Here is a 12,723-nt window from a genome sequence, read left to right as displayed (position 1 = left end):
TAGAAGATTCTTGAGTAACCTTATAACCGTGGTTTTGAACTCTATGCCCAGTAGTTTGCTTTCCTCCATTTCTTTCATTTGTGACATGTTTTTTTGTCTCCACATTTTGGCTGCTTCCCTGTGTTGATAGGGTGGCTTTGTGTGGTAGGTGTCCTATAGGTCCCAATGGCTCAGCCTCCTCAATCACCTGAGGTGGACACTTGGTGCACCCCTTTATGGGCTGGGTGCACAGTCTTGTAGTTAAGCCTTGATTGCTGTTGGTATCACTGGGTGGAATTGAACTCCAGGCCAATTGGCTGTGAGGACCTGCTGTGTCTATAGTGGAAGAACTGCTGTGCTGGAGACACCCTTATGGGGCAGGACTTGCTTCAGTGGGGCTTTGATGCTCACTGAGTCTGCCTCTTGAGTGTGTCATTTATGGATGTGAGGAGTTGAAATCTGGTATCTGACCACTGGGTACCATGGCTCCTGGATCTCCAAGGAGGTGTAAAGTCAGCCACTGCCTAAGGCCACCCAGCAGGAGCTACAGTGAGATCTGCAGATTTCTCCTCTTTGGGGTTTGGAAGTTTTGGAGCTCTCTGACCCAGCTGCAGTTTGTTAGTTTAGGCTGTGCAAGGACAGGCCATTCATATGCAAAAGCCACTGCACTGTGCACAGCTTGGGTGGGGTTTTAAACTGGGTGGGCCAGGGTCTCAGGGAATCACCAGGGCGGAGCAAACAGCAATGGCTGGCAATCAGCCGTCTCCGCATCCCCGCTTCCCGCACCCCCACGCAGTGACTGATCCCTGCGAGCACCTCTGCAAGAAAGCCACCCTCGCTTTCCGACCTGATGCCAGACAGTTCGGTTTCTCCCGTAGGGAGTCTGGGTTCCCAGAGTCTCCCCGGAAACGAGTTCAGAGCATTCGGGTGCTTGTATCTCCCTTCCAATTGAAAAAAACAGCACACCCAGTTGCCAGCCCGTTTCGCACGCCTCTGTACCTCCACTCTTCCGCGCCTCCGCACCTCCTACCCAGTCTCAATGAGCTTTTTTCTTTCCTTCTACTTGTAGAACTTCCACTCAGCTAGCTTTCCCATGGCTCTGGATGATAGCCGTTTTGATTTTTAGTTGTAATTTTGGTGTGGTTGTGAGAGGCAGCACATACAGGTGTATACCTTATGCCGCCATCTTGGTTCTCTCTCCCATTAAGTCTTATTTACAGGATTAATAAAATACTTATGTTTATAACTATTGACTCTCCCCTTATGAGTTTATTTATTCAAATATCTCCTATATATTGCCCTCCCCATTCCAAAGTTTTTAAATAACATTTGCATATGATATTTTCATAATATTAACACAAGAAGTAGATACTGATTTCAAAACAATTGGGAGAGAAGGATTTGTAGTTCAGGCTGTGGCAGATGCCAACACTATCCTGGGATCACTTCATGAGTGTGCTCATAGGTTTGTGACCATTCTAGTAATCTCATCTTTGTTATCTATTTCTTCCTGTGCCTCCCAGAATTCATTGACTTCACATACTCTCTTTCTTTAAAACTTGTATTTTTTCCTTAAATATCTACCTTTTGATCCATATGCATATATTTTTTCCCTCAGTGTGCTTTCTGAGTTATATAGTCATATGACTTTATTTTTGACTACCAACAAAGTTTAAAATTACTTTTCTCTGCCCATTCCACTTTAGGGTGGGCCACTTTTACTGTGTCTACATTTCCTCACTTGCAACATGAAACTTATGGGTTGTGCTTTATATACGTTGTGGTGGTGAGTTTTATTGTACATGTAATACAAATTAAACAAGTTCATAATTTTATTTTAATAAAAGGTATGAAAGCAACCAGTAAGTCAAAGTACTGATTATTGGTCATAATTTATGTATCATATTCCTTGCTTTCTTTTTTATTTAGCAGGCATAAAGTAGGGACCAAATCAGTTACTACTGATAGTGTAATGTCAATAAAGTTTTTGAGTTCTGATAACTCTATTGTAGTGGAAGAACAATGGCCAAGCTTAATAAGTGGTTCCAAGTCTAGATAACCCTAATTTGTTTAGCCTTAGGCAAGGTATTTGACCATTCAAAGCTTGAATTTTACCATGGATAAAGTAATCTTCATTTTATTTCTTCTTACTATTAGATCAAATTAGAGAAAAAGATAATGAAAGCACTTTAAATTGTTAAAACTCTGCTATACAGCTACTGGGAAGAACTAAAAAGCTGGAAGTTAAAAGTATTCAAACAAATTGTTCTTTTGTTTATTATTCAAACTCATTGGCTTCTTAGGTCTTCCATATAGTAATTTCATGTTCCTTGAATTATAGTTATTCAGTTTACTGTGTATAAAACATTGTTAGATGTGTACGAATTTAGGTGCTCCTGAAAACGAAGGTCCTGTATTTCTTTGTCACTGAATAAATTCTATCCTGGGAGAATGCAGTAATTGTGGGAAGACTTAGTAATGATCTCAGTATTTCTTTTAACTAATCCATTGGTTCTAAGTGTTTGTTCCAGTTCCATCTTAAATTCCTGGGAACTTCAAGATACTGTTAAATACAAATTTCCCCAACCTAGGAGGTTTAAAATGATGTGATCAGGAGAGGAGCACTCATAATTTTATTCCTCATAAACTCCAGACAATTTTGATACATAGGCAAGTTTGAAAACCACTATTCTAGACTAATGAACTAACTCGTAAATGTGTATGATTATATTGATTTAAGTAAAGTTGTAAGTTGGCTTAGGGAAAACAGCAGTCCTTGTTTGAAATCCTTAATAATTGCTTGTGGATTTCTTCTGATGTAGATAGAAAATTATTTTTATTGTAGTTACTGAGCTTCTAGAGAAATGGGCTTAATTACATTTGCTGACATACCTTCCAGTTCTTTTGGACATAGATTTCCAGTTCCTTTTTCTTATATCATTAAGTGTATGAGTTTTTAAAAGAGGAAGAAATGTATTTGCTTTCAAGCTGCTTTTGTGTCACGTGCTGTTACAGATTCTGTGTGTGAAAGAAAGAAAATACTGAAGCATCAGATTGCAGTTAGATATAGTACTTTTAACTTATTATCTAAAATTTATGGAGCAGCTCTAAATAAGGGAGCTTCAAGATAAATTGAGATGCTGGTATTGATTTAAAGTGTTTGACATATGTTGACAGATTGGTTTCAGACATAGTTATACAGCTATGATGTATTTTTTAATCAGACACTCCTGTAAGTTTTATAGGCTTTTACATGGAAAATCTCAAATTTGAATTCTAGCTTTTATTTCTACAGCGTTAACTTCAGGCTCATATTTTTTCTAGTTGCAGACAGGTCTAGAAACAAATAGACTTATATTTGAAGATAAGGAAACTCCTTGTGCCCCCTGTGCAAGAAGAATTAAAAAAAAGAAGTCAAAACCACCAGAAAAGGTATGAAAGCAACCAGTAAGTCAGTGTACTGATTATTATTGTCGTAATTTATGTGAAAACACTCATAAACCCTGTAATATTACAACCTTGGACGAGTAAATTAAATCTATTTCATTCTCAGTTTCTTCATTGGGAAGATGGGGATAAGTAATACCCACTTCTAAATTTTACTGATAGTTAGATAATATATATGAAAACATTTTAGAGCTACAAAACACTTCATAAATATTAGTTGTTAATAATCAGTATTGCATTAATTACTCTTTGCTCTTGAAATGTTTTGTACTAGTATACACAAACACAGCACTAGACTGTAATTGCTATTTTGTCAGGTTTCATTTTTTCTTTCCTAGACTAGGATGCAAGTATTATTGGGAACTTGAGACCATAATATAAATGAGGCAAGTAGTGGCCCAGCAGTAAGCTGGAGTTTCAGGTTAGTCATATACTAGTATAGTTAGCTTTTACTGTCATGTTAGTAAAACTGTTTTTCTTTCCTTTCCATTCAGAAAGTTTCTAGGAACTATTTTGCTGCTCAACCACATTATAGATTATGCTTGGGTGATATGCCATTTGTAGCTGGGAAGGTGAGTTGGTTGAACTCTATTTTTTGTTGTTGTTGTTTAACTTAGATCTTTGAATTAAATCTACCTGTTTGCCTGTATACCTAAAAATGGTGGAAATATTTTCTGCTCTTTTGTGGGTCATAGTGATGTAAGGATGAGATGGAGGAAGGTTTTATGGGATTCGAGGAGTAGGGAGGAGACTAGGAGGACACTTTAAAACAGAGAAATTTTTTGTGGAAGGGAATTTACTAACAAAAGGAGAGACCCCAGTTTGGAGAAGGTGTGGTTGCAGAGAAGGGTCAAGGGAATAAGAAACAGTACGTTTGTAGCATTGAATTTTTAGTATCAACCCTGTTGATTTCTATTTAGATAAGGATATTTAAATAAATAAAAATCACATTCTGGTTATCTTCACTTCCATATTACTTATAAGACTCATTCTCCAAAAAGCACTTATACATAGAATTGAATCTTATTTTCCTTTAGTGCTTAAATATAGAGATGATAACTTTGTCAAATATCAGCAAGTACTGAGTAATTTCTACTAAGTGCTTAACACTGTTAGTTTATACCACTTTTGATGAACTGTTTGTGTTGATGGTGTGTGTGTGTGTATGCTAAATTGTGCATTTATGAATTTGAGAGGATTTGGGAATACACACAGCTAAATTGTGCATTTATGAATTTGAGAGGATTTGGGAATAAATTTTTATTTGTCCTATATTTAATTTTAAACTCCCCCCCGCCCGGCATTGAATTGTCAGTGAAAGCTTGGGAATTAACTGTTTCCAAGATTTTCCACTTGCCTTTTGTAGGAAACACAGATTGCTTGGAAAAAAAAAGTATTGCATTGGCTCTATGCTGTCCCCTACCCTAAAATTACCCTGTTGTTGGATTGCAGACCACCTTTTGACCTATGTTATATCCTTTATCTTTTATTCCTACCAGACTTCTTCTGTTTCACCATAGAATATTTGATACAGGTTGGAAATAGAGGTTCTCAAGGGATAGCCAGAATCACCCAGTATGCATTTGAAAAGGCAGATTACAAAGCCAACCACAATCCTACAAAGTCAGAAGTTTCTGGGTATGGGGTCTAGAAAGTCTCTATTTTTTAAAATATATTTTTATTGATTTCAGAGAGGAAGGGAGAGGGAACACAGAGAGAGAAACATCAATGATGAGAGTGAATCATTGATTGGCTGCCTCCTGCATGCCCCCTAATAGGGATCGAGCCCACAACCTGGGCATGTGCCCTTGGTCAGAATCGAACCCAGGACCCTTCAGTCCACAGTCCAATGCTCTATCCACTGAGCCAAACTGCCCGGGCTAGAAAATACTTTTAACTGTTCCCTGGTCCCACTCGAATGTTCAATGTAATTAGGAATGCACTGACACACCTCCCCGTTCAATTTTTTTGTGTAAACATTCAGAACAATGATTGTATGTTCTGTTAAAATATATCTACTGGTGAAGACATCATTATACCTCAGACATCCCATCATATTTCTAAACTGCTTTATTTGAAAGTGCCTTAGTGAGTTGAAATCTGTCACTGTATAAATTCTACTCATTGGTCTTTTTTTACTCATAGGGATTCACATGGAACATATGAGTAAACCCATGACTATTGTAAAATTTAAAAAATTTTGAAGATAGCTTCATCATCTTATCTTATTCTAGGTTATAAATAAAGACCCATTTTCTTCACTTATTTATAAGATGTGCTTTATGAGTTTCTTTACTGTCTCATCACTCTTTTTGCTTCTAAGTTGAATATAACCTTCTAAATGGGCTGTGACTAGCACAGAATTGAGTCTTTGTCATATTCTGGATAATCTCTTAACTCAGTCTAGTATCACATTAATTTTATGGGATAAGCTGAACTATCCCTTTCATTCAGTGCTTTTTGAGTCAACTAAAATTACAGATCTTTTGTTGCTGTTGTTGTTGTTAATCTTCACCTGAGGATATATTTTTCATTTATTTTTGACAGAGTGGAAGGGAGGGGGAGAGACAGAAACATTAATGAGAGAGACTTAAATTGGTTGCCTCCTGCATATGCCCCAACCAGGGCTGGACAACTGAGTTACATGCCCTTGACGAGAATTGAATCTGCGACCTTTTAGTCCATGGGCCGATACTCTAACCACTGAGCAAACCAACTAGGACAATTACAGATCTTTTACTGAGTCTTTGCATCACCCTCTGTAGATTCTGTACTTGTGGAATTGATATTTTTAATACAGACTTTTAATCTAATGAAGCTCTATAAGAATGGATTCACCCTCTCACATTAGATTAGAATCAAGTTTAGTCTTCCACTATATTTCTATTATTTCCAAATTTAATTGCCTATCTTTGATAATTCTCACTGATGTCATTAATACAAAGATTGAACAAGACAGATTCAAAGACAACTTTCCAACCTGAGCTTCCCTTTTGAAGTTATTTATATTATTCAGACAACTGTGTCACCTAGATAAGTGTTTCTCAAACTATCTATTGTGTAGGACCAGTATTTATTTGTAATTACACATTATCATAGACCAATACTTTTGTAAAATGCAACAAAAGTGAATTACTAGAGCGCTAACCGGTTTGGCTCAGTGGATAGAGCGTCGGCTTGCGGGCTCAGGGGTCCCAGGTTCGATTCCGGTCAAGGGCATGTACCTTGGTTGCAGGCACATACCCAGTAGGGAGTGTGCAGGAGGCAGCTGATCGATGTTTCTCTCTCATCGATGTTTCTAACTTTCTATCCCTCTCCCTCCTCTCTGTAAAAAATCGAAATATATTTTTTTTTAAAAGTGAATTACTAGAAAAATAAAATTAAAAAGACAAAATACAAGTCCCTATATTTTTATTACTAGATTCAACAGACACAAAATTACATTAATAAATAACAATAAAAAAAATAACAGGAAAAAGATTTTCAAAAACTACCTACTGCTTATTGAGCATGTATATATAAGCAGTTAGTATAATGAATACATATTGCAAGTTATGAGCAATGTAGTGATTCAACACATTTTTCAGTTTAAATAAATACCACATATATCAATGTTTAAAGTTGTTAATGAGACATGAATTTGGATCTTGATAATCAAGGTTGTAATGATGATAGTGTAATTTGAAAGAGGAGTATGTATATCTACATCATTTAATTGTAGTTGAATTAAAATTATCTTGATAAACATGGATTAGCTTTTATTTTGAAATGATTATAGATTAATAGGACATTGAAAAAATAATACAAAAAGGTCTCTTTACCTCATTTGTAACAAAGTATATAACTAAAATACAGTATCAAAACCAGGAGATTGCCATCAGTACAAACACAGACCTTCTTCAGATTTCTGTAGTTTTACAGATACTCCTGTGTGTGCTTTATGCATATAACTCAGGCACAGGTCAGTGCAGTTTTATCATGTAGATTTGTGTAACCACCACCATACCATATCTATAATTTTGTCATTTCAAAAATGTTATGTAATCGAAGCATACAGTTATACCTTTTTTGAGATTGAATGAAAACTTTTTTACTCAGCATAATTCCCTTGAGATCCATCAAATTATTTTGTGTCCATATAAGTACTTTTCCGTGGTGTGGATATACCACAGTTTATTTAACCATTCATTCACCCATTGAAGAAGATTTGGGTTGTTTCCAGTTTTTGGCATTTACAATTAAAACCAGTATGAACGTTTTCGTACAGTTTTGTGTGGACATGTGTTTTACATTCCCAGTAGTAGTGTATGAAAGATGCAGGTTTTCCACATTCTCACCAGCATTTAGTATTATCACTTTTTATTGCAGCTGTTCTGATTAGTATTTTGTGATCCCTCACTGATTTTAATTTGTATTACCCTAATGATTAATGATGTTTGAATTTCTTTTCATGTGCTTATTTGACATGTATATATTCTCTAGCAAAATGTCTGTTTATATCTTTAGCTCTTTTTAATTTAATTTTCCTTATCACTATTAGGTTTTGAGAGTTCTATATGTATATGTATTTTAGAGAGAAGGCATTTTTAAGATATGTGGTTTGCAAGTACGTTCTCCCAGTCTGTAGCTTCTCTTTTCATCCTCTTAACAGATTGTTTCACAGAGGAGCAACTTTTCATTATGACAATGTAGTTAATTGATTTATTTGCTTTTATGGATTATGCTTTTGGTGTTATATCTAAGAACTCTGCCTTAGACCTTTGTTATATAGATTTTCACCTATTTTCATCTGTTTTCTGTTTTATATTTAAATCCATGAGCCACTTAAAATAATTTTTATATACAGTATGAGGCTATTAGGTCAAGATTCATTTTTTATTCTGTTTGGTATATGTGTTTGCTTCTTTGCCAATACACACTGCCTTGATTACTGTGGCTTTATATAGTAAGTCTTAACATCAGGGAAAGTGATCCCTCCTATTTTATTCTTCTCTTTTCAAAATTGTATAACTTTTCTAGTTCCTTTGCCTCTCCATATGAATTTTAAAATAAACTTGTCTCTAAAAGAAAAAACCTTACTGGATTATGATAGGAATTATAAGTGTAGACCAGTTTGAAGGGAATTGACATCCTTGTTGAGTGTTCCCGCCCATGAATACAGTATATCTCTAATTTATTTAGATCTTTGATTTCTTTTATCAGTGTTTTATGGTTGTCAACATATTTCATGTTTTATTAGATTTATACTCAATTTTTTTGAGTGATTGTAAATTGTAGTTAGTTTCTATATGATCATTTCAGTTTCTATATGATCATTGCTAGTATATTTAATTTTTGTATGTTGGTTTTACATTCTGTTACCTTGCTGAATTCACTTACTAGTCCTAGGAATTATTTTTTGGATTATATAAGATTTGCCGTGTAGAGAATCATGTCATCTATAAATAGGACAGTTTTAATTTTTCCTTTTTATTTCCTTAGTTTCTATATGATCATTTCAGTTTCTATATGATCATTGCTAGTATATTTAATTTTTGTATGTTGGTTTTACATTCTGTTACCTTGCTGAATTCACTTACTAGTCCTAGGAATTATTTTTTGGATTATATAAGATTTGCCGTGTAGAGAATCATGTCATCTATAAATAGGACAGTTTTAATTTTTCCTTTTTAATTGGTATACCTTTTATTTCCTTCTCTTGTCTTACTGTACTGGCTAGGATTTCCAGTATTAGGTTGAGTAAGAGTGATGAGAATGGACATCTTCGCCGTTTTTTCTGATTCTAAGGGGAAAACATTCAGTTTTTCACCAATAACTGATATTAGGTATAGGTTCTTTGTTAGTGCTCTTAATCAACTCGAGGAAATTTCCCCCTGTTCCACCTTTACTTACTGAATGGGTGTTGGATTTTTTCAAATGCTTTTCTTTATCAAATGATATGATCACATAATTTTTATGTTTTACCCTATTGAGATGTTGGATTGCATTGATTGATTGTTGAATATTGAATTAGTCTTGCATTCCTGAAATAATCCCCACTTGGATGCAGTGTATACTTCTTTGTACAAATTGCTGAAATCGGTTTATTCCCTAACAATAGAAACCAGGATAAAAAGAACATCTGTTTAGCTTATCACAGTGATCTCCAAACCTGACTGATCAGAATCAACCTGGCAGGCTTAAAAAGAAACATTTCTAACCCCTGACCCCACAGTGATTGAGTTTGATGTGCTGCCTAGGAATCTGCATTTTAAATAAGCTTGTCTGGATGATTCTTTTGGAGCAAAGTTAGCTCAGCCATCTATGTGTGAGTTGAAATAGCATGTTGAGGTTACTGTTTAGTATTCAAAACAAAACCAAAAGTTTTGAGAAGGCTACGAGGTTTTTCTTGTTGATTATGTGACAAATACGGCCTTACTGCTTTCTATTATTCGAGGACAAAGAAATAAATACAGTAATCCTTATGACCTAGAAGCACATACACTGTTTAATAGGGGAAATAGACATGCAAACACGATTACAATCTTTTGTGATAAATATTGTGATAGAGATAAAGGCCATAAGTGATCTAAGTTTGGACAAATTAATTACCTGGATATTTTATGGAAATGTTTAAAAATTATATATTCGAACTGGGTTTTAAAGAATAGCATAGAAGTTGTCACACACAAAAATATGGCATGTGCAAATAGTTTGTTCAAATAATGGAGAGAAATTAGGAGATGGGACATGAGGCCAAGGAGTGTAAATTTGCAGATCAGTTTTTATAAAGCCTTATTTTCTAGGTTCAGGAGTTTGGAACCAGTGGGCTTAACACCAGAGGATTTCAAATAGAACAACCTGTTCAGAATACTATTTTAGAGTAGCTGATAGCACTGTGCAGTTAGAGACTGAAGAGGCTAGGAGCAGATACCAGTTAGGATGCTCATCCTATGAGGTGGGTGCATAAACCAACTGAATTGACAGTAGGATGGAGAATAAAAGGGGGATTGGACATTTTTCAGTTGTTAAATCCTTGGTAGTTGGTAATTGATTTAACTAGACTAGGAGACATAGGCTTTTTGAGACGTAGGGGGAGTTCTTTTTTTTTTACCCAGGATAGGGAGTGAAAAAACCCCAAATTTTGAGGATGAGGCATCTAATTATTTTTCATTTTTCTTCAGTCTACGAGTCCTAGTCATGCTGTGGTAGCCAATGTCCAGCATGTCTTGCATCTAATGAAGCAACACAGTAAAGCCTTGTGTAATGATCGAGTAGTCAGCAGTGTTCCTTTGGCAAAGCAAGCATCTTCACGAAGTGGTAAAAGTAAGAAGTTGTCAGTAAGGCCGTCCTCCTCTAGCAGCATTAATGAAGAGTTGTCAGAAGTCTTACAGACTTTACAAGATGAATTTGGGCAAATGAGCTTGTGAGTTTTAATTTTGCTTTTTTTTTAAATTACATTTAGTTGTAAAATCTTATTTTAACTTCTTGGTGACTTTACTAGTCATATATTTTGTTTGTTCAACAAATATTTGTTCAACACAATTCTTGCACCAACCACTGAGCAAGTTACTAGGACAATAACAAACATAACAATTACTATCACTGGTAATTTGGAAATGTGTTGCCCTATTAAAAAAAATTGAGACTTGTTTAAATGCATGAGCAATGGTCCCATGGTGAGTGAGATGCATGACCTAATCATGATAACACAGGAAACTTAACCAAACCTTACTTTTGTTTTTATACAGTGATCATCAGCAACTTGCAAAACTTATCCAAGAATCACCAACTATTGAACTGAAAGAAAATTTAGAGTGTGAACTGGAAGCATTAGTGACAAGGATGGAGGCAAAAGCCAATCAAATAACTAAAGTTCGGAAATATCAAGCCCAGGTAACTCAGATTTCCCTTCCCGTACTCGTTTCTAATGATTAAAAAACAAAACAGTACAAAAAAAAACAACTTTTTTTTCAAGTATATGAATTTATGACATTGTAAGTGTATCATAGATAGGGAGCTACAGAAAATCTTTCTGTACTGTAGACACTTGTTAATTTGGTTTATTATTAAGAATTGGTGTTAAGTGGGCTAGGAAAAAAGACACTGTCTTTTAGTCTCTTAGAATCTTTAAAATACTGATTATGTTTCATATGCTGATCTTTATATGAACAAACTTAATTTCTGTGATGAATATAAATGACTCTGAGTTTACCCAAATCATTTTAAAAGCACCTAGAACTTTTCATTTCTAATCTTTAGTTATATGGTTACTAATTATATTAAATTAATAAAACCATTTATTTAGTACCTATTAAGTGCAGTGGGAAGTCACACGCCAAGGTTCTCATCTAGATGCTCTTCTATCAGGGTCATCAGTGACTACAATTGGGGAGAATGAGACAGATTGGAGGTGTGTTTTAGAAGTAGAAATATCAGGGCTACTTGCTGCTGGCTCTCATGTGGACTGAAATGTAGAAAACTGAGAGCGGAATATGGTTGGCTGACATTAATTGGTAGCTATGTTACAGGCACAACGCAGGTGCTATGCATGTGTCATCTAAAACCTGAGGTTTTAAGCACTTTTTCTAAAGATTGTTTTCCAAAAAAGAAATCTGATTCTTGTAGGAGTAATAATATGATTTGTTTCTTGTACATTAGACTTGACTTTGTTCTTTCTAATAGAACATTGACATGCCAGCAGCAATTCATTTTAGCCAGCAGCTAAAGTAAAAATAAAGCCCCCCTATTTTTTTAAATTTATTTTTATTGTTGACAATATTGCAGATGTTCCCCATTTCTCTCCTTTCATTTACTCCCACCCTCCTGCCCCATCCCAAGCCTTCCCCACACAAGTGTCTGTGTCCATGGGCTATGCACATCTATCTATCCTATATAATAATCCTATCTAATAATAGACAAACATGGTAATTAACCGTAACTTCACTACCCTTCCCATTGGCTAATCAGGGAGATATGCAAATTAACTGCCAACCAAGATGGCGGCCGGCAGCCAGGCAGCTGAAGCGAACAGGAGGCTTGCTTGCTCCATTGACGGAGGAAGCCAAGGTTCCCCGCCTGCCGCTGCCGGCCTCTGAGCTGCAGTCTAAGAAACAATGTTGCAATTATAGAAGCTAAACAAACCCCAGAAACCTGCTTTCAGCCAGCCGGGCCTCAGAGCTGGAGTTGCAACAGTGTTTCAATTATAGAAGCCAAACAAACCCAGATACCTGCTTTCAGCAGCCGAGGTCTCAGAGCTGGAGCCGAGCCTCAGAGCTAAAGCCGGCTCTCAGTTCCAGTGACAGCCATAGAAGGTAA

At 35.8% G+C, this 12,723-nt stretch overlaps 1 protein-coding gene across 6 annotated transcripts in view; it reads left to right on the top strand.

The window, feature by feature from the left end:
- Window positions 1-12,723, top strand: part of CEP57 (centrosomal protein 57kDa) — a 63,081-nt gene that overhangs the window by 43,010 nt on the left and 7,348 nt on the right. For 4 of the 6 annotated variants that reach the window (XM_005856739.2, XM_014538602.1, XM_005856740.2 and 1 more), the window contains 4 exons: window positions 3,304-3,411; window positions 3,921-3,998; window positions 10,590-10,831; window positions 11,157-11,301. In XM_005856739.2, coding sequence (XP_005856801.1) covers window positions 3,304-3,411; window positions 3,921-3,998; window positions 10,590-10,831; window positions 11,157-11,301 — 573 coding nt within the window. The remainder of the gene's footprint in view (window positions 1-3,303; window positions 3,412-3,920; window positions 3,999-10,589; window positions 10,832-11,156; window positions 11,302-12,723) is intronic. The other 2 variants (XM_014538591.1, XM_014538605.1) reach the window with 2 other exon arrangements.

Source organism: Myotis brandtii, unplaced genomic scaffold (genome assembly GCF_000412655.1).
Source record: "Myotis brandtii unplaced genomic scaffold, ASM41265v1 scaffold1043, whole genome shotgun sequence".
Lineage (NCBI taxonomy): Eukaryota > Metazoa > Chordata > Mammalia > Chiroptera > Vespertilionidae > Myotis > Myotis brandtii.
This window is presented reverse-complemented; position numbering and strand designations above follow the sequence as displayed.